Genomic DNA, 22,500 nt, shown 5'->3' with positions numbered 1-22,500 from the left:
TAAGTTTTAGGCACTTCTATGAATTGACTTTATGTAACACTCCATTAAATTTGTCTTTGGGGGCAGGGCTACTGCAGGTCCGGTAGGCAATGAAATGTAGATGGTGGAAAGGAGGAGAGTACTAGGAATGGCGCTGAATTCTATTGTCCTGGGACAGCAGATGTACAGTTAGCGGGCAAGAGCCAGACTGTGTGAAAAGTACACCCTCTTGGAATTGTATGGAAGGACTTTTTAAAATTGGACTTTGGTAGGGGGTTCCTGTTATTTCGCAGTCGACTGCAGCGAAAGAATAAACATTGCAGAAGAGGATTCCTTGCTTACTAAATCTCCTTTCGCACTGTGTTCCGTCTTTCCAATTTGGTGCTGAATAACCCCATAGGTCCCACCAGCTTGGCCTTTGGCCTAAATTATATCTTCAGTTTGTGTTGAAATGTTCTCTCTCTCTCTCTCTCTCTCTCTGAATTATGTTAAAGAAATAATAGTTTATAATGCGAGTATTTCAGATCATAATGTCATAGAATTAACAGTTCATTCCAAGCAAGTGAAAATAGAGATAAGCAAGAAATGAAACAAAAAGTGGGAAGGATATGGAAAATACAACTTCTACAGTAAAATATAAAATGGTCAGAAATTAATTAAGAATTAAACAAAGATTGGGATACCATTTTCGTAAGTGATGACATAAGGGTAAATACGGAGATATTATATAAAATATTGGAGAAAATAGTGGATAAATATATTCCAAAGAAGAAAAGTAAACATCATTCATGCATACCAAGAGACAGAAGGAATCTTGTTCCAGAAAATCAGAAAGTGGAAAAAAGGTCTTGCAAAAGAAAAAAACTTTGCCATGGGAAAGTTATAGAAACTAAAAAGTAAGATAGAAAATGCAGAACAAAATGATTATACAAATCAAAAGACAAAATGAAAAACGGGACTTGGAAGAAAAAACCCTATTAAATATCAAGCAAAACCCCAAACTATTATACTCATATGCGAAGAAGATGAATAAAGAAGAATAGAAATAGGCCCTCTGAGAATTGAAGGGAGATTAACGAATGAAAAAAAGGAAATTTGCAACATACTGGCAGAACGATATAAGAGAGAATTCACCCCTAGAATAGATAATGAAGATATGATATAGAAGTAAGGGACGAAAATAGTGAATATTTAGCTGACATAGAAATTAATGAAGCTGATATTGTGCAGGCAATTAATGAATTAAAAATGGAGCTGCTGCAGGGCCGGATGGAGTCCCTGCTATTTTGTTAAAGAAAGTATTTCATTCTATCGCAAAGCCACTTGCAATATTATTAAGACAAAGTGTAGATACAGGCAAGATTTATGATGAGCACAAATTAGCATATATCACCCCTACTTTCAAAAGTGGATCAAGACTAGAGGCAAGTATTATAGGCCTGTGAGTCTAACATCACATATTATGAAAGTGTATGAAAGGGTAATGAAGAAAATATTATGAAACATTTAATAAAAAATAATTTGTTTAATATAGGACAACACGGTTTCGTACCCGAAAAAGTACACAAACCCAACTGTTAGTCCACCGTGAGAACATATTCAAAAATATGAAAAGCGGAAATGAAACAGATGTGGTTTATCTAGACTTTGCAAAAGCTTTTGACAAAGTAGACCATAATATATTAGCAAAGAAAAATTAGAAAACACAATATCGTAGATAAAGTAGGAAGATGGTTAAAAGAATTTTTACACAACAGAAACAGATAGTTATTGCAACGATAGAAATCGGATGAAACCAAGGTAATATCCGGTGTGCCACAAGGTACGGTGCTAGCTGCAATATTGTTTGTTATTATGATTGAAGACATATGACAGTAATGTTAAGGATTCGGTAGTGAGTAGTTTCGCTGATGACACAAGAATAAGTAGAGAAATTACTGTGATGAAGATAGGAACGCTCTACAAAGAGACCTTAACAAAGTATATGATTGGGCAGAGGTAAATAGGATGGTATTTAACTCTGATAAATTTGAATCAATTAATTATGGAGACAGAGAAGGAAAGCTATATGCCATATAAGGGACCTAATAATGAGACAATCACAAATAAGGAAGCAGTTAAAGACCTTGGTGTGATGATGAATAGGAACATGTTTATGCAATGATCAAATAGCCATTCTGTTGGCAAATGTAAAGCAAAATGGGAATGTTATTACGCACTTCAAAACAAGAAAGCTGAACACATGATTATGCTTTATAAAACATATGTTCGTAGTCCACTTGAATATTGCAATATGATATGGTACCCACACTATCAAAAGGATATTGCACAATAGAGAGTGTACAAAGGTCCTTTACAGCTAGATAGAAGAAGTTAAGGACCTAGACTACTGGGAAAGACTACAATCCTTAAAATTATATAGTCTAGAAAGGAGAAGAGAACGCTACATGATAATTCAGGCATGGAAACAGATAGAAGGAATAACAGAAAATATCATGGAACTAAAATATCAGAAAGAGCAAGCAGAGGTAGATTAATAGTGCCCAAAACTATACCAGGAAAAATAAGGAAAGCACACAGAACATTAATCCACTACGCACCAGCATCGATAATGCAGCGTCTTATTCAATGCGTTGCCAGCTCATCTGAGGAATATATCAGGAGTGAGCGTAGATGTGTTTAAGAATAAGCTCGACAAATATCTAAACTGCATCCCAGACCATCCAAGATTGGAAGATGCAAAATATACCGGAAGATGTACTAGCAACTCTCTGGTAGACATTAGAGGCGCCTCACACTGAGGGACATGGGGCAAACCCGAACCCGAACGAATTGTAAGGTCTGTAAGGTAAGGTAAGGTCTCTCTCTCTCTCTCTCTCTGCTTAAAGTGTACTATAAAATGTGATCTCTCTCGTTTAAAGTTTACATAAAATATGATTTTCTCTCTCTCTCTCTCTCTCTCTCTCTCTCTCTCTCTCTCTCTCTCTCTCTCTCTCAATTGTTTCATATGTAACATTTTTTTTTTTTGTGGGAGTGGGGTTGTTCTCGTTCTCAATGTTCTGCTGCTGCTTAGAATCTCTTTCAAATGCTTTCTTTAACTAGTGCTTAAAAATATTGCAGGACTTCAGGGAACGTAACCACAGAGCTGTGTACCTTCACTTCGATAAGGATGTCGACAGCAATGTTGCCCAGGTCCTCATAGAGAAATTCGGTGATGCCAGTTCAGTTTCATTTGGAAGGTTGGTAATCACAGTGTCCCTTCGACTTTCTTTTTTTCATGTTAATATTACATATGTGCATAATTTCGGGTTGTAATCCATGGTGATTTGATTCCATGAGGAAGGAATGTTGTTTGCTGTGTGAAATACGTTTTTGTTCTCTCTTGAAAAGCAGGTGTGGTTTTGATGTAACCCACAAGTACTAAATGAGCAAAAGTTACCATGCAATCGGTTTTAGTTTCTGCATTGATGCTTAACCTTAGCCCAAGGCATATTTCACAAAACCACAGGAAGAGATATAACCAGACAGAAACGAGTTTGAAATGTTCATAGTTCAAAAGGAAAGTGTATGGTAGAATGGTTTTATTACCTTGTTGCCCCACCAGATAAATTAAGATTCTAGTAGTTTAAAAGTCATTCTTTAATGCAAATTGTTCCGATTGTTTACAGAGGGTTCATAATACATTGCAAAGATGAGGCCACGGCAGAGGAGATCAAGGAGAAGGCTGCCGAAATGACCTTTGCCGGTATCAAACTAATTTGGGTGAATAATGCATATGACAGATTAGAGGGTGCAGATTCACAGTAAGTTACTTTCATGGAGGTTACTATTTGACTTTGTGGTGGAAGTTAATCATTTCCAATTTTCTACTGTTCTGACCATCTAAAAGGTTAGTTTTTTTTTTTTGGGGGGGGGGCAGTAAAGTGTTATTTATGTAAATTTTCCAACAATCCTCAAAAATAAGGGTAATGAGGTCACAGAAGATTTCCATCTGACATTTTCAAATGTTGGTTGGAATGTTTGTAGTAGAATCTTTTAGTCCCAGTTGACGTTCCCCTTTATTTATTATTATTATTTTTTTTTTTTTTTTTTTGTTTTTTTTTTTTTTTTTTTTTTTTGCTCTATCACAGTCCTCCAATTCGACTGGTGGTATTTATAGTGTGGGGTTCCGGTTGCATCCTGCCTCCTTAGGAGTCCATCACTCTTCTTACTATGTGTGCCGTTTCTAGGATCACACTCTTCTGCATGAGTCCTGGAGCTACTTCAGCCTCTAGTTTTTCTAGATTCCTTTTCAGGGATCTTGGGATCGTGCCTAGTGCTCCTATGATTATGGGTACGATTTCCACTGGCATATCCCATATCCTTCTTATTTCTATTTTCAGATCTTGATACTTATCCAATTTTTCCCTCTCTTTCTCTTCAACTCTGGTGTCCCATGGTATTGCGACATCAATGAGTGATACTTTCTTCTTGACCTTGTCAATCAACGTCACGTCTGGTCTGTTTTTGCACGTATCACCCTATCCGTTCTGATACCATAGTCCCAGAGGATCTTTGCCTGATCGTTTTCTATCACTCCTTCAGGTTGGTGCTCGTACCACTTATTACTGCAAGGTAGCTGATGTTTCTTGCACAGGCTCCAGTGGAGGGCTTTTGCTACTGAATCATGCCTCTTTTTGTACTGGTTCTGTGCAAGTGCCGGGCATTCACTTGCTATGTGGTTTTATGGTTTCACTTTTCGTATTGCACTTCCTACATATGGGAGAGATGTTATTTCCGTCTATCGTACTTTGAACATATCTGGTTCTTAGGGCCTGATCTTGTGCCGCTGTTATCATTCCTTCAGTTTCCTTCTTTAGCTCTCCCCTCTGTAGCCATTGCCAATTGTCATCGCTGCTAGTTCTTTAGTCTGTCTCATGTATTGTCCGTGCATTGGTTTGTTGTGCCAGTCCTCTGTTCTTTCTGTCTTTCTTCTGTCTCTGTATATTTCTGGGTCTTCGTCTGCTTTTATTAGTCCTTCTTCCCATGCACTCTTTAGCCACTCGTCTTCACTAGTTTTCAGATATTGCCCCAGTGCTCTGTTTTCGATGTTGACGCAGTCCTCTATACTTAGTAGTCCTCTCCCTCCTTCCTTTCGTGTTATGTATAGTCTGTCCTATTTTGCTCTTGGGTGTAGTGCTTTGTGTATTGTCATATGTTTCCTGGTTTTCTGATCTATGCTGCGGAGTTCTGCCTTCGTCCATTCGACTATTCCTGCGCTGTATCTGATTACTGGCACTGCCCATGTGTTTATGGCTTTTATCATATTTCCGGCGTTGAGTTTTGACTTGAGTATCGCCTTGAGTCTCTGCATATATTCTTTCCTGATCGTGTCCTTCATCTCTTGGTGTTTTTTATATCTCCTCCTTCCATTATTCCCAGGTATTTGTATCCTGTCTCATCTATGTGTTTGATGTTGCTCCCATCTGGTAGCTTTATCCCTTCAGTTCTCGTTACTTTGCCTTTTTGTATGTTGACTAAGGCGCATTTTTTTCTATTCCAAACTCCATCCTGATGTCCCCAGATACAATCCTTACAGTCTGGATTAGGGTATCTATTTCCTTGATGCTCTTACCATACAGCTTGATGTCGTCCATGAACATCAGATGGTTGATTCTGTTGCCTCTTTTCTTGAGTTGGTACCCGGCATCCATCTTCTGTAGTACTTTTGTCATGGGAATCATGGCTACTACGAAGAGTAGTGTGGGGACAGTGAGTCGCCCTGGAAGATCCCTCTCCTGATATTACCTCTGCTAGTCTTATTCCAGAGCTTGTAAGTATTGTATTCCAGTTGCGCATTGTATTTTGAGGAAGCTGATGGTATTTTCCTCTGCCCCATATATTTTCAGGCATTTTATTAGCCATGTATGTGGTATCATGTCGAAGGCTTTCTTATAGTCTATCCATGCCATGCTTAGGTTGGTGGTTCTTCTCCTACTGTTCTTCATTACCATTTTGTCTATCAGGAGCTGGTCTTTTGTGCCCTACACTTCCTTCTGCAGCCTTTCTGTTGGTGGGGGATGGTGTTTGTCTCCTCTAGGTAGTTGTATAGCCTTTCACTGATGATACCTGTTTAGTAACTTCCACATTATTGGTAGGCAGGTGATAGGCCTGTAGTTACTGGCTATATTTCCCTTAACTCTTGTCTTTTTGTACTAAGGATGTTCTTCCTGTGGTCATCCATTTGGGTGCTTGGTGATTTGAGATACAAGTCTGGAGTTGTTCTGCTATTCGTGGGTGTAGGGCCTTGAAGTTTTTGAGCCAGTATCCATGGACTTCATCGGGACCTGGGACCTGGGGCTTTCCAGTTTGGCATTTTCTTTAGTTGGTGTCTGACTGTGTCTGTCGTGATGTCTGTGAATCTTTGTTTTATTCTCCCTGTCCCTTTCTTCTTCCTTGACTTCCTGGAGCCATGTTGCATGTTTGTTGTGTGATACCGGATTGCTCCATATGTTTTTCCCAGAGTCTCTTTACTTGGTTCGGCTTCAGGAATTTCTGGGTGGTTGTCTTCCCCTCTTAGTTGGCTGTATAGTCTTTTCTGGTTGGTTCCGAATAGTTTGTTCTGTTGGTATCCCTTATTCCTGTTCATGTACCGTTGGATCTTATGTGCTTTGGCCTTAAGCCTCTGTTTTACATCTTCTATTGTGTTGTTTTAATCCCCTCTCTTGTACTTTGTATTTCTCGTTGAGTTCCTCCTTGTTTTCTTGCTTCTTAGCCTTTTTTCTGCCATCTCTTTCAGTTTACTCAAGTCAGATCTCATCACCATGATTTGCTTTTCCAGCGCCTTTTCCAAGGAGGTTGCTGTTTTGGTTTCTGTTGGGTTGGTTGTGCTGGTGGTGTTGGTGTTCGAATTCCCATCAGTTCTGCTACTAATCTTGCTCCTGCATATGTCAAGTTATTTGTTTCTGTGATACTATTATTATTATTATTATTATTATTATTATTATTATTATTATTATTATTATTATTATTATATTATTATATTATTATTATTATTATTATTATTATTATTATTATTATTATTATTATTATTATTATTATTATTATTATTATTCTTTTTTTTATGAGATGCCTAGATGTTTTGCCATTTTATATCTTGGCATTATATTTGTTTGTTTGTTTTGATTTTGATATTTAATACTACTTACAATCGGTAGCTATACATTCATCCTTCCAGGAAAGATCAATGGCAGATGGTGAAGGTGCTCCCAGTAAAAAACAGAAGGTAAGCTTGCTGTCACATCAACTAAGAATTTTACCGAAAGGGTTAGCATTTGTAACTCAAGAGAGAAAGAAAGTATCACTAGTGATTTAGTTGCCCCTAATGTGTTTCCTAGAAATGAAATGGCAAGCATGTTCCTTAGATCCACCAGATGGGACTCAGTCCACCAACTTTTCCGGTTGGGTAGCGCTGGTGAATGAGTCATTGACATGCGAGACAATGGTATCTCCTCCTGTCAACCAGACCTCTCTAGTCACACTCAAACTGCAATTCTTTTGCTGCTTGGGAGAGCTGAAATGAACGCAAGAGAGAGAAGGCTTTCACGTTGCTCGTATGTGGTATGCTAGAGGGATAGGTTGGTGTTGGGGACAAAGCTCCGTTTCGTGAATCTGTCATTTCACGAAGGGGATGCGAAGTTCCGTCAGTGCACCTGATACTTTTTGACTTTCCTTGCAGTTTCCCTTCCTAAGGGTCCCTAGCTGCAGCCTCTCTCATTTCCTTTTACTGTACCTCCTTTGGTGTTCTCTTTATACCATCTTCCTTTCCTCAACCTTCTGACAGGTGTTTAGTAGAGAAGCTAGCAACCTCCCTACTTTCAATGTCCCTGATACATACTACTTCTGAATGACATAGGTCCCATCACTGACTTTGGCCTGAGTTCCATATTTATTATTGAGTCATTATCTTTATTATTATTACATATTATTATTACAATATTAAGTGGAATTTAAAGCAAGTCCCAGCACTTGGACTTGGTGGAGTTCCATATTCTATTATTGAATCAGTATCTTTTATTTTATTATTATTTTTTATTATATTAGTTGATTTACGTAGTCAACTTGAACATTGGCCCGAGTTCCATGTTCTGTTCTATTCTTAAATCAGTATACTTTTTATTATTAAATTAAAAGTTGAATTAATTTTTTTAGGTTGGAAATGCAGAACAGGAAGAGGAGGAAGATGATGAAGAGGAGGAGGAAGATGAAGAGGAACAGCAGACGATGACCATAGGGAAAAAGGGCCCAGCAGCAGCTGCTGAGGAGGACGACGATGCGAGGAGGAAGATGAAGATGACGAGGAGGAAGATGATGAAGACGAGGAGGAAGATGATGAAGACGAGGAGGAAGATGAAGATGAAAGAGGAAAAGGAGGGATGATGAGTAGTAATCTGTAAGGGTTTTAGTTGCGAATGTGTTTGCATGAATGAAATACTACGTTGAACTGTGTAAATGAGAAAAATATATGTAGTTTTTTGTTCATTGGCTTTCTGTAACCTTTTTTTTCTTTCCCACCCTTTTTCATTTACAGTGCTATACAGACACCACTTACTTACCAAAGTTGGTTCGTACTCTTCGTGCCCTGTTTAGTTGTTTCACGACAGTACTATGTAAAATTGATTGCAGTAGTACAAGAAGGGTTTTCCATCCTAGTACTTATACAAATTAACTGTACATACAGAATAGATCAGAGTTCATGTTCCAATAGTAGGATGGTGTCTGTAAAGTAGGTTGTTTTGAGTTTCCTCTTCGAAGTATGGTTAGTTGTTTTTGTTTTGCAGTCAAAAGGTTCCAAAATAATAATTTATATAGGAATTAGGCCCCCGGTGGGCTGGGGATCCTATGAGGTCAATCACCGCTGAAAGTCATTAAAAAGGTGTAACGGACAACCTCAGATACGCCGTGAAACTTTTTACAGGTTGAAAGTCTGATTGGAAGAAAAAATAGGAATAAGAAAGGGTTGGAGCCTGGGGCCAAAGTTGTGCTGCAAAGAACCTTTAGTAATGCATAGAAAACAATGCACAAGGGTCACTGATAACGCACTGTGCTACAGGTCCAAAGTAAATTACAACCAGTATTTTAGGGTACAAACTACCATATTCCACAGATGATTATTCCATTATTACAAAATTCAGTGAATGTATGGGAAGAGTTCCCACAGGAAAGAATCTCCGTTTGTGAAATGTGAAAGGAAGACCAGTTAGGAATTGAGTTTGCTCCCCTCCTCTGCCAACAAGGAATCTTACGGAAATGATTTCAATTTCTCAATATATGCGGTTCCCACATAAGCTGTTAGTTCCTAGCCACGTAAAAATGTTTAATAATTTTGGGTCAACCCTAAGGAGAGCTGTTAATCAGCTTATTGGTCTTGTGAAACCTAAATATTCTTACCTGAGAAATTAACTCTTCAAAACTGCCCGCCATAAATTAAAGATTGTTCTTTAAATAAATATAAAAATCAACCCACTAGTTTGTCAAATCAGTACAGAATAACCTTGCCGTCCCAGTAGTTCTGACTATATCCGATAAAATTAATATATCTTGTTTCCCTTATGGTACCATGTCAACAGTGCCCCTCATGCTGGGCACTGTAGGCATTACTTGAGGTTCTTTGCAACATCCATTCATCCCCATCCTCCCTTTTATTTCCTTTGCCTCCATTCATTATTCAAAATTTTCTTTTTTCCAGTTCAGCACTGAATGACCTCGAGGTCCCAGTGCTTGGCCTTTGGATGAAGGTTCCTATTCTACCAAGACCATTTCTTGTAAGGCCAATGGGAACCATATAGATGGGACTGGATACCCAACACTCATTTTACTTTTAAAACAATAACTGATCATTACCAATATCATTAAAAACTCAGAAAAATGATTGGATAAGTTACCAAGTAACCTATGTACGTATATTATTATAAAGGATTAGTTTATCCAAACCTCTGAATATGTAAGTATAGTCTAATGGTTATGCCAAAACAAAATCTAGAAAATAGAGATTTGCAGAGTGATATAGCACCTCACTATAAATATGTATGTACAATTAGTGACAATCCCAAAAGTAATGGGGTAAGAAACAAACATGTGTAAGCATCATTAAGTATGTAACATGCCCATATATCCATAAGTTGGGTTTGTAGGCCAAAAATGGAGGGCTGCCTCAGGTGGATTTTCATTTTGCTGTTGAAAAGCAAATGACAATCTGTAGAGATGTCAGGTGAAGCTATGCCGCTCCCCCCCCCCCCCCCCCTAGGGGTCTTATAAGACAGACCAACCAATTGCAAAGAAATCTCTTAACTGTTGTTCATGGCCAGAATAGTTATTGTTGGCACTGAAGAGGTATCATTTTCAGTAACTACAACTAGATGCAACCATCCGAGTTGCAGATTATTAAACCTTTCTTGAAGCTGTCATATTATACAAGGCAGACGACTTCGAAGAATGAACCTCATCTACAGAGGTGCAGGTCAACACTAATGAGCTATGCATGTCCTCCCATTTAGATGTCTGAAAGTTAAGAGAGATTACATCACCTTACCAGCACAGGCTAACTGAGAAGAAACCAAGCATGTGACCCCTTTCCTGCCTTTTACTGTACTTCCATTCATATTCTCTTTCTTCCATCATGCTATCCACCCTCCTTTAACAATTGTCTCAGTGCAACTGTGAGGTTTTCCTCCTGTTATAACTTTCAAAACTTTCTACTCTCAATTTCCCCCGGCGACGAATGACCTCATCGGTCCCAGCGCTTCGCCTTCAGTCCAAATTCAATGTTCCCCTCCAATCCAAGATGCCAGCAGAGATCATATGCGCCCATTCATGTCTTAAGTGATTATTTAGCATCTCTTGAGTAATCAAGTTGGCTTGAATTTAGATTTTATTGAAGGCAAACCCTATCGGGCCTCCCCTACAAGAATGACTTTTAATGATAACAGCTTGTGAATACTTTTCTGTTTAGTGTCATTTTTATAGAGGCTACCTTGAGGTCAGCCAGTCACATCTATGACTTCCCCTAATAGGCATTACATGAGGTTCTTTGCAGCATACCTTTGACCCCATCTGCAACCACTTTCGTTCCTTTTACTGTACCTCCTTTCATATTCTCTGTCTCCATCTTACTTTCCACCCTCTCCTAACACTTGATTCATAGTGCACCTGTGAGGCTTATCTTCTGTTACGCCTTTCAGACCTCCTTACTTACTGTCAGGCTCCCTTTAGGCGCTGAGTGACCTATTGGATCTCAGCACTAGGCTTTTGGCCTATATTCTATATATTCTATAGTGGCACAGTACCCCAGTTTGTCCAGATGTATTTTGGGGGATTGAATTGTTAGAAATGAAGGTCAATATTTTATGACCCAATCTTGATATGCAAGGAAAACAAGGAGGGAAAGATAAGAGAAAGTGTTCTCCAGGCACAGCAGTCATCTCCATGAACGGTGTAGTTGTGAGGTTTCAGCTAAAGGTGCTTGCAAGCATTTATGCAAATAGATTTCACAAACTTATGCATTTAAGACGTCGCTAATCAAGATTTTTCTCCCTCGAGGAAATCCTACTGGATCACAACACGACCATAAGCATTCCAGTTGTCTGCGACTTATAACTTAAGTTGGTTTTGTGAAAGATTTTAGCCTCTGAAAGCATGAATGAAGATATAAACAATGTATGAAATTGTCTTTGGAGCGTCCCTTCTGACCCCAGCTGCAACTCCTTTCATTCCTTTTGCTGTACCTCTGTTCATATTACCTTTCTTCCATCTTGCTTTCCACTCTCTACTAACAATTGGTTCATATGTACAATAATGAATAGCAACACTTGGATCATAAATTAGATATCAGCTCAGAGAGAGCAACAGTTTTAATACTCATGGACCTCACAGCAATTTTTATACCTTAATTTATAAAGGAGGTGTCAGTCATTGTAATGTAATTAAAAGGTATTAAACAGCAGGTAAACTTTTAGAGAGAAAAAAAACACAAGAGAAGTTTAACCGAGTCAAATTTTATTTATATCCTGATCAATAATGCTGCAAATGTAGTTTTTGCTTTTAAGATATTGAAATTTTGATGGGTGAGACGTTACATAAATGCAGGATGGTACTCAGAATATGAAAATAGAATACTAATTATGATTTGCATGTCTGGCCTTATTCTTGAAGTAGTGTTAGTGAAAAAACAAAGTAGAGTATATTGGAAAGAAATGAGATAAAAGAGCTACTGTAGTTGAGCATGCAGTATATTTCCTTGATCCATGACTGATTTTTTTCACAGATTTTAGGAAATTTTTTGTCTCAATGGAGTATTGCTTGCCTGTTTTTGTAGGGAATTCAAAATGTAGTTTTATGTCTCTAACAACAGGAATGTTTAGTTGCAAATTTGCTTGGGTAACTTCTGCATTGCAGCATGCACGCATCCTACAAAGATATCTGAAAATGTTCCAAGCAAGAAATGAACCAGAAATTGGTTGCAGGCTGCCTGTGGGATACAGGATGAAGTCTGCTCGTCCAATTGAAGGAGACATCCCCTATGAAAGAGAATGGGAACCTAAGTATGCACAGTTGTGTAAGGTATTATTTTAAAAATGCATCTTGAAAATACTTGCATTATTTTTAGTGTAATCTATGAATTAGAGCACTTTACAGAAACACAAAGACTCAAGTGTCTGCACTTTCCTGGAAGACTGAAATCGTGCTCACCTGGAGAGAGGGAGAGTAAGGCATCACAGAGAAACTACTTGGAAAGAAACTTGTTTCACAGAGCACTTCAGTTCTCTTAACAAATGGGTATCAGATAGCTTTATAGTACTTACGTTCCACATGAAAACTACTGTGGAGGGTGGCTTGTAACCAAAAGGACCCCTTTCTAAAACAGGTACAGTATATCAATTTGTGAGTAAAACCTAAATATTGCTCTTATATTACTGTTAATTGAAGAAATGTTAACATGAACTATGAAGTTGTACCACAGGATACAGCTTAAGAAATGCAAGCACATAAAAAGCAGGCAATTTCACTTTATGTAGACACTTGGAAGGAATTCTTAGTCCTAATGCATGTTCCATTTCATTGTCTGTGGGCATTTCTTATTCTGACACTGAAGTAGAGTTCCAATCCAGTTGGGCAAGTTTCTCGCAGATATATCTGTTGGTAGAATAAGGTAAAGTTTGTATCAGTCTTCTTTTAGAGGAAATAATTGTTTTGAGGTAGACAACCTTGGTTGACTTCTAAACTCTTGACTGTGGAGATGATTTAGCTACATAGAGCAAAAGGGAAATGTACTTTCAGAGCATTGTACACTAATCTTCAGAAAGTTGTCATGGAGTGGATTCACAGCACAGGCAGGTAGTGCTGTACTTTTTGTCTGTTTCTAACTCTTGTTACTAGAAAATCCAACTACTTACAAGTTTTTTAAAGTTTCGAAAATTATCAAGTAATGAATCTATTCTGTTGAAATGGATTCATGATCATAATCATGATCAGCTACTGCTGCAGTGAGGGGTCTGTAGTGGGAGTTTGAAACCAACATATTCTTTGGAAGCTTGAATTTCAAGTCAATGGCCACTTACGTGTACTTGTTCAGTACGAATAGATTTCATCCAATGAAATAATAATGAATTCCTTACCTGAACTCATTGGCACAAATGTGATAATTGAGGCGATCGTCTTTTCCTTACCTGTACTCATTGACACAACAGACATCACTGAAGCGATATTCTTGGTGGAAATAGAAAACGACACAGTGTTGTCGTGAACCGTAGTTATCGGGTTGGCCTTTACCCCACCTGGAGGGAGAAAGATAATCAATGTTGAGAAACACCACGTCCATTGTCATTGACGAATGGTAACACTAGAAGAGTCCTAGTACTAAAATGCTGCCAGTGTCCTCCACCACTTGTGCCTAGTCCTGAGGGTAGGAATTATAATACCCTTCCAAGGAATGAAGAGCATAAGATAAAGGAGACTTAAGAATCTCATCTGAAAGCCCAATACTTTTTTTTTAAAGCCGTCTCATCAGTAATGCTTAATAACTTTTGAATGGATTGATCTTTTAGGAAAAGTTCAGAACACAGGCCTACCTGTGGTCGGAATTTCAAGTATTGGGGTACTGCCTGAAATATACATTACGTGATACTGTGGAGAGTGATAAATGGTCCTCTGTCTAACTCTGGTTATCATTTCTCAGTATTCGAAGTGTGATCCAGTGAGTCTGAGACCCTATTGCCCGATATAATTCGAATTATGCTTCTTCCTCTCAGTTTTCTTGAAGAAGCCTAACGCTCATTTCTGATCTAGGTACTATCTCATGAATTCCTGTTGCTACAATTTCAGCTCTTACCATGATTCAAAGATTTCGTGGATGGTGCCATCTGCAACCCATCTGTAGGTCCCTTCTTCCTGCAGGTCATTCAGTCCTACATAGGTGATTGCGAACCTTTTTTGCCGAAGATCTGCAAAGAGAAGAAAATGATTAGATTGAAAGGGAAAGTGTGGTTCTCCATGTTCGTCTCATGGGTCAATTCTTGAAAACAGAAGATAATTCAGCTGTCAAAAAATTCTATGGAAATATGCGACAAGTAAATTTGTTTGAAGTTTATGATATATATAATGTAGCTTTGCTCCTATATAACTCATTTGAAAGATTATTTTTTTACGTACGAGCTGGTACCAGTAAAAGGAAAGGACAGCCTTTATATGGTAGCATAGGGGCCCCTCAGGGCTTACAGGTATATAGTACCCAGCACTTCCTTATAAAGTGTATTGTGTTTAGTAATATTAAATGCACTAAAGATCAAAGTCTTTGGCTGGGTCTATTTGAACTTAGATCAGTGACTTATCTGGTCTGATGAACAAAGTTGATGGTACCACCGTAGTGGCTACCTGAATAGTATTTAAACTCACAGTCACTTGTACTCACCACGGAGGAAGTTGTACTCCTCATCGCTAGTGATTGTGACCAAGTCGGAATCCAAGGCTAAGCATTTCTGACGGCTCTGTTCCCAGTTGCTGATGTCTTTGCCAAGGAAGTAACAGGAGGATCTCAGCTTCAGCCAACCGTTTTCACAGTAAGGAATGATCTGAAGTCAAAGTAAGATGTTTCTTAGCAGCATTGAATGTCATGTTCAGTTTTTAAGATGGGTTTATCTCTGGTTTAGTTCCTCATTGGGCAATGCCAAGTGCCACCCATTTGGTCTCTTGCATGGCTCACTGTAGGTGGTTCTAAAGTTGCCTATCAATTCCAGCACAAGGTCAGCTTTCACCATCAAAACTTTAATCACTTTCATCCATCGATATTCACTCTGTGCTTCTCTGCTTTTTTCCTTTACTGCTTCGGTAAGGTTCTCTTAACTGTCTCTTCACAATACTTGCATTGTTCTCCTATTAAACCTTCTAAGATCTATCTTGTCATCTTTTAAGTGAAAATAGCCCTACACAATTCTTTTAAACTCCTACAGAATCACCTCTTCCCTCATACTAAGGAACCATTTCTTCCTAGACCCATTCCCTTGGAATCTTTCCAAAGTCCAGACTCACCTTACACACCCTGGCCAAACACTCGATTAGGCTGCCACCATCATAGCTCATTATCTCACTCAATTTCCCTCTTCACATCTTGAGCAGTCAATTCGACAGGCTTTCTCGTGTCAGCCATATTACCTCCTCCTGTGCTCTGCGTTCAGACATTCAAATGACCGACTCCATCTTGAGAGGACACCAGCAGTTTGAGAGCTCCTTCGTTGTCAGCTTTTCTCGCGAAGCTCTATTTGTTCACTCTATTCCTTCCTTATGGAGTTGTACTGGGTTAAAATTCACACCATATTGTATTCATTTTCTCTCTTCTCTTCTCTCTTCTCCTTTCTCTATTCCTCTATGGAGTGTACTGGGTTAAATTCACACCTATGTATTCATTTTCTCTCTCTCTCTCTCTCTCTCTCTCTCTCTCTCTCTCTGCCTCTTGCTTATCTGTCTGCATATAAACACCTCACAAAATCTATCTTCTACAGAGCTGCAGGTCAACACTAATGAGCTATGGCATTTGCTCCCATTGTTTAGATGTCTGAAAGTTAAGAGAGATTACATCACCTTACCAGCATATGCTAACTGAGAAGAAATCAAGCATGTGACCCCCTTTCCTGCCTTTTACTGTACTTCCATTCATATTCTCTTTCTTCCATCATGCTATCCACCCTCCCTTAACAATTGTCTCAATGCAGCTGTGAGGTTTTCCTCCTGTTATAAACTTTCAAAACTTTCTACTCTCAATTTCCCCCGGCGACGAATGACCTCATCGGTCCCAGTGCTTCGCCTTCAACCCAAATTCTATGTTCCCTTCCAATCCAAGATGCCAGTAGAGATCATATTCGCCCATCCATATCTTAATTAAGTGATTATTTAGCATCTCTTAAGTAATCAAGTTGGCTGGAATTTAGATTTTGTTATTGAAGGCAAACCCTATTGGTCCTTCCCTACAAGAATGACTTCTAATGATAACAGCTTGTGAATACTTTTCTGTTTAGTGTCATTTTCATATAGGCTACCGTGAGGTCAGCCAGTCATATCTATGACTTCTCCTAGTAGGCAAAAACACAAAAAAAAAAAAAAAGGTTACTTTTAAGGCACTTGGCAGCGTGCCTTCAGCCCCATCTGCAACCAATTTCATTCCTTTTACTGTACCTCCTTTCATATTCTCTTTATCATACTTTCCACACCCTCTAAACTTACTTGATTCATAGTGCAACTGTGAGGCTTACCTATTGTTACGCCTTTCAGACCTCCTTACTTACTGTCAGGTTCCCTTTAGGCGCTGAGTGACCTATTAGATCTCAGCACTAGGCTTTTGGCCTATATTCTATATATTCCCATAGTGGCACAGTACCCCAGATTGTCCAGATGTATTTTGGGGGATTGAATTGTTAGAAATGAAGGTCAATATTTATGACCCAATCTTGATATGCAAGGAAAACAACAAGGAGGGAATGACAAGAGAAAGTGTTCTCCAGGCACAGCTGTCGTCTCCATGAACGGTGCAGTTGTGAGGGTTCAGCTAAAGGTGCTTGCAAGCATTTATGCAATTGACTCCCAAAATTTATACAGTTAAAGTATCGCTAATCAATATTTTTCTCCCGACCAAAAAGCATTCCAGTTGTCTGCGACTTAAAACTTAAGTTGGTTTTGTGACAGATTTTTGCCTCTGAAAGGTTGAATGAAGATATAAACATTATATGAAATTAAGGGTCTTTGCAGCGTCCCTTCTAACCCAGCTACAACTCCTTTCGTTCCTTTTGCTGTACCTCTGTTCGTATTACCTTTTCTTCCATCTTGCTTTCCACTCTCTACTAACAATTGTTTCATATGTAAAATTGACACAGTTATGATCAACACTTGTATAATAAATTAGATATCAGCTCAGAGAGACCAACAGTATTACCACTCATGGACCTCACAGCAATTTTTATATCTTAATTTATAAAGGAGCGTCAGTCATTGTAATGTAATTAAAAGGTATTAAACAGCAGGTAAACTTTTAGAGAGAAAAACACAAGAGAAGTTTAACCGAGTCAAATTTTATTTATATATCTCCTGATCAATAATGCTGCAAATGTAGTTCTTGTCTTTTAAGATATTAATTTTGATGGGTGAGATATTATATAAATGCAGGATGGTACTTAGAATATGAAAATAGAATACTAAATATGATTTTGCATGTATGGCTCTTTTAGTCTTGAAGTAGTGTTAGTGAAAAAACAAAGTAGAGTATTGAAATTGGAAATGAAAGAATAAAAGAGCTAACTGTAGTTGAGCATGCAGTATATTTCCTTGATCCATGACTGATTTTTTTCACATATTTTAGGAAATTTGTCTCTCAATGGAGTATTGCTTGCCTGTTTTTGTAGGGAATTCAAAATGTAGTTTTCTGTCTCTAACAACAGGAATGTTTTGTTGCAAATTTGCTTGGGTAATTTCTGCATTGCAGCATGCATGCATACTACCAAAGATATCTGAAAATGTTTCCTGCAAGAAATGAAACCAGAAATTGGTTGCAGGCTGCCTGTGGGTGCAAGATGAAGTCTACTCGTCCAATTGAAGGAAACATCCCCTATGAAAGAGAATGGGAACCAAAGTATGCACAGTTGTTTAAGGTATCATTTTAAAAATGCATCTTGAAAATACTTGTATTATTTTTAGTGTAATCTAGGGAATTAGAGCACTTTACAGAAACACAAAGACTCAAGTGTCTGATGAGAGAAAGTCCACCCATTTCGAATTAGTTCAACCATGTTTATTGAGGTGACAAAACCACTTTCCTGGAAGACTGAGATGCTCACCTGGAGAGAGAGAGAAACTACTTGGAAAGAAACTTGGTTCACAGAGCACTTCAGTTTCTTTTACCCAAAATGTGGGTAATCAAGAATAGCTTTATTTTACTTTACCGTTTTCCACATGAAAAACTACTGTGGAGGGTGGCTTGTAGCCAAAAGGACCCCCCTTTCTAAAACAGGTACAGTATATAAATTTGTGAGTAAACCTAAATATGGCTCTTATATTACTGTTAATTGAAGAAATGTTAACATGAACTATGGAGTGTTCAACAGAATGCAGCTTAAGAAATACAAGCACATAAAAAGCAGGCAATTTCACTTGATGTAGACACTTGGAAGGAACTCTTAGTCCTAATGCTGTTTCATTCATTGTCTGTGGGCATTTTCATTATTCTGGCACTGAAGCAGAGTTCCTATCCAGTTGGGCAGGTTTCTCGCAGATATATCTGTTGGTAGAAAGAGGTAAAGTTTGTATCATTCTTCTTCTAGAGGAAATAATTGTTTTGTGGTAGACAACCTTGGTTGACTTCTAAACTCTTGACTGTGAAGATGATTCAGCTTCATAGAGGAAAAGGAAAATGTACTTTCAGAGCATTGTACAGTAATCTTCTGAAAGTAGTCATGGAGTGGATTCACAACACAGGCAGGTAGTGCTGTACTTTTTGTCTGTTTCTAACTCTTGTTACAAGAACCTCCAACTATTTACAGATTTTTTTCAGCTTCAAAAATTATCAAGTAATGAATCTATTCTGTTGAAATGGAACCCATAATCTAATCATGATCAGATCAGCCGATGCTGCAGTGGGTGGTTTGGAAACTGAAACATATTTATTTGGAAAACTTGAATTTCAAGTCAATGGCCACTTTCGTGTACTTGTTCAGTATGAATAGATTTCATCCAATAAAATAATAATGAATTCCTTACGTGAACTTATATGTAACAACGTGATCATTGAAGCGACCGTCTTTGGATTGAAAATGGACACAGTGTTCTCGTGAACCTTGGTTGTTGGGCTCGCCTTCAGCCCACCTGGAGGGAGAAAGATAATCAATATTGAGAAAACACCTTCCATCGTCATTGACGAATGGTAACACTAGAAGAGTTCTAGTACTAAAATGCTGCCAGTGTCCTCCACCCCTTGTGCCTAGTCCTGAGGGTAGGAATTATATACCCTTCCAAGGAATGAAGAGCATAAGATAAAGGAGACTTAAGAATCTCATCTGAAAGCCCAATACTTTTTTTTTAAAGCCGTCTCATCAGTAATGCTTAGTAACTTTTGAATGGATTGATCTTTTAGGAAAAGTTGAGAACACAGGCCTACCGTGGTCGGAGTCTCAAGTATTGGGGTACTGCTGGAATATACAGCACGTGATACTGTGGAGAGTGATAAATGGTCCTCTGTCTAACTCTGGCTATCATTTCTCAGTAGTCGAAGTGTGATCCAGTGAGTCTGTTTCCCTATTGCACGATATAGTGCGAATTATGTCTTTCTCAGTTTTTCTTGAAGAACGCGTAACGCTCTTTTCTGATCTAGGTACTATATCATGAATCACTAATTACTATTACTTCAAACATCAGCTCTTACCATGATTCAACGATTTGGTGGATGGTGCCATCTGCAACCCATCTGTAGGTCCCTTCTTCCTGCAGGTCACTCAGTCCCACATAGGTGTCATGACCTTTTGCAAGATCTGCAAAGAGAAGAAAACTGATTAGATTGAAAGGGAAAGTATGGTTCTCCATGTTTGTCTCATGGGTGATTCCTGAAAACAGAAGGTAATTCAGCTGTCAAAAAATTCTATGGAAATAGGTGATTTGTAATTTGTTTGAAATTTGTGATATATATAATGTAGCTTTGCTACCTGTGGGTAAACTCATTTGAAAGATTTTTTTTTAGGGTATGAGCTGTTACCAGTAAAGGAGAGGACAGCCTTTATATGGTAGCATGGGGCCCCTCAGGGCTTACAGGTATATAGACCAGCAACTTCCTTATAAAGTGTATTGTGTTTAGTAATATTAAATGCACTAAAGATCAAAGTCTTTGGCTGGGTCTATTTGAACTTAGATTAGTGACTTATCTGTCTGATGAAACAAAGTTGATGGTACCACCGTAGTGGCTACCTGAATAGTATTTAAACTCACAGTCACTTGTACTCACCACGGAGGAAGTTGTACTCCTCATCGCGAGTGATTGTGACCAAGTCGGAATCCAAGGCTAAGCATTTCTCACGGCTCTGTTCCCAGTTGCTTTTGTCTTTGCCAAGGAAGTAACAGGAGGATCTCAGCTTCACCCAACCATATTCACAGTAAAGATGATCTGGAAGTCAAAGTAAGATGTTTCTTAGCAGCATTGAATGTCATGTCAGTTTTTTAGCTGGTTTATCTCTGGTTTAGTTCCTCATTGGGCAATGCCAAGTGCCACCCATTTGGTCTCTTGCATGGCTCACTGTAGGTGGTTCTAAAGTTGCCTATCAATTCCAGCACAAGGTCAGCTTTCACCATCAAAACTTTAATCACTTTCATCTGTCGATATTCTACTCTGTAGCTTCTCTGCTTTTTTTCTTTACTGCTTCGGTAAGGTTCTCTTAACTGTCTCTTCACAATACTTGCATTGTTCTCCTGTTAAACCTTCTAAGATCTATCTTGTCATCTTTTAAGTGAAAATAGCCCTACATAATTCTTTTAAACTCCTACAGAATCACCTCTTCCCTCATACTAAGGAACCATTTCTTCCTAGACCCATTCCCTTGGAATCTTTCCAAAGTCCAGACTCACCTTACACACCCTGGCCAAACACTCGATTAGGCTGCCACCATCATAGCTCATTATCTCACTCAATTTCCCTCTTCACATCTTGAGCAGTCAATTCGACAGGCTTTCTCGTGTCAGCCATATTACCTCCTCCTGTGCTCTGCGTTCAGACATTCAAATGACCGACTCCATCTTGAGAGGACACCAGCAGTTTGAGAGCTCCTTCGTTGTCAGCTTTTCTCGCGAAGCTCATATTTCGGAGCTTCTTATCTCTATTCCTCTATGGAGTGTACTGGGTTAAATTCACACCTATGTATTCATTTTCTCTCTCTCTCTCTCTCTCTCTCTCTCTCTCTCTCTCTCTCTCTCTCTCTCTCTCTCTGCCTCTTGCTTATCTGTCTCATATAAACACCTCACCCAAAAATTCCCTCTTTTCTAATCACTTTAAAGATCAGTTTATTCTATATACATAGATATAGATATATGATATATAGAATATAGAATATTATAATATATATATATATGTATATATATACTTATATCATATATACATATATATATATATATATATATATATATATTATATATAATATATAATATTATAAATAACAAAACGTTGATTAATCACCTATGGCCAATAAGTTGAACATTTTCCCGATTCCTGAGGTGACGTTCTCCGAAAGCTTCCCGATTCCTGCTGTGACGTCCGAAAGCTTCCCGATTCCTGCTGTGACGTCCTCCGAAACCTTCCCGATTCCGAGGTGACGTTCTCCGAAAGCTCTGAAAATAAAAACGGAAACTATGGTTTGAAAATATGTTTTTTTGTTAAGCTGTGGTTTTGTGGCCACAGTGGACATTATAATTCTAAAGAATCAATATGGACTTTACAGTGCATAATACTGTAATGTTCTTTTTGAGCCCAAAAATACGAATAAATGCAACAATTCACACGATTCACAACTCTCTTTCCCTCCTCCTCACCTTGTACCACGTGAGTGAGGTCTTCGATGGAGCCTGCAATTCTGCTGAGCTGAATATGATCCAATTGCTGCGAGTGCAGCGACCAGCCATTAATGCAAGGAGGAAAAAAAGAAAAATGGTCGCAAGCAGACGCAAGCAAGAAGCAACGGCCGTGCTCGAACACTGCATCTCTGTAGAGTATGAGATGTGAGCTTAGTAGTACTTCTTGCTCTAATGGCGTTCGTCCTCTCACTGAAGTCTGAATTCCCAGAGAGATGATCAGGAGGGCGGTGTGCGTTGCTTGACCATGCATCAGCCGCTACCCCCACCCCCAACCCCCCGCAAAACCCCCCCCCCTCTTCTGATAAATAAAAGTCCTTGCTTAAAGGGTATAATATCCTAGGATTCCTAGTGACACGCCGTGGTGCAAAAGTAATAAAAAAGAAACATAAAATGTGAGAA

The 22,500-nt window shown here is 38.6% G+C and overlaps 1 protein-coding gene, 1 long non-coding RNA gene, 1 other non-coding gene and 1 pseudogene across 4 annotated transcripts; 2 read left to right on the top strand and 2 right to left on the bottom strand.

Annotated features, from left to right (window-relative positions):
- The first annotated feature begins 7,191 nt into the window (after nucleotides 1–7,191).
- LOC135200478 (neurogenic differentiation factor 1-like) lies at nucleotides 7,192–8,397 on the top strand. The gene is made up of 2 exons (XM_064229130.1): nucleotides 7,192–7,243; nucleotides 8,170–8,397. The coding sequence occupies exons 1-2, from the start codon at nucleotides 7,205–7,207 to the stop codon at nucleotides 8,395–8,397; spliced, it is 267 nt and encodes an 88-aa protein (XP_064085200.1). The 5' UTR covers nucleotides 7,192–7,204.
- Nucleotides 7,369–7,500, top strand: LOC135201101 (small nucleolar RNA SNORA53). The gene has a single exon (XR_010311451.1). It is a non-coding gene; the product is annotated as a small nucleolar RNA SNORA53 (small nucleolar RNA).
- A 3,678-nt stretch (nucleotides 8,398–12,075) lies between the features above and the next one.
- LOC135201076 (uncharacterized) lies at nucleotides 12,076–14,433 on the bottom strand. The gene is made up of 3 exons (XR_010311444.1): nucleotides 14,345–14,433; nucleotides 13,683–13,790; nucleotides 12,076–13,149 (listed from the first exon to the last, which is right to left on the bottom strand). It is a non-coding gene; the product is annotated as an uncharacterized LOC135201076 (long non-coding RNA).
- Nucleotides 14,434–18,691: 4,258 nt separating this feature from the next.
- On the bottom strand, nucleotides 18,692–22,292 carry LOC135201070 (C-type lectin domain family 4 member M-like; annotated as a pseudogene). Its single transcript, XR_010311443.1, has 6 exons — nucleotides 22,060–22,292; nucleotides 21,707–21,858; nucleotides 20,486–20,644; nucleotides 19,913–20,018; nucleotides 19,252–19,356; nucleotides 18,692–18,772 (listed from the first exon to the last, which is right to left on the bottom strand). The product of XR_010311443.1 is annotated as a C-type lectin domain family 4 member M-like (transcript).
- Between the last annotated feature and the right edge of the window lie 208 nt (nucleotides 22,293–22,500).

Source organism: Macrobrachium nipponense, chromosome 27, assembly GCF_015104395.2.
Source record: "Macrobrachium nipponense isolate FS-2020 chromosome 27, ASM1510439v2, whole genome shotgun sequence".
NCBI classification, from domain to species: domain Eukaryota; kingdom Metazoa; phylum Arthropoda; class Malacostraca; order Decapoda; family Palaemonidae; genus Macrobrachium; species Macrobrachium nipponense.
This window is presented reverse-complemented; position numbering and strand designations above follow the sequence as displayed.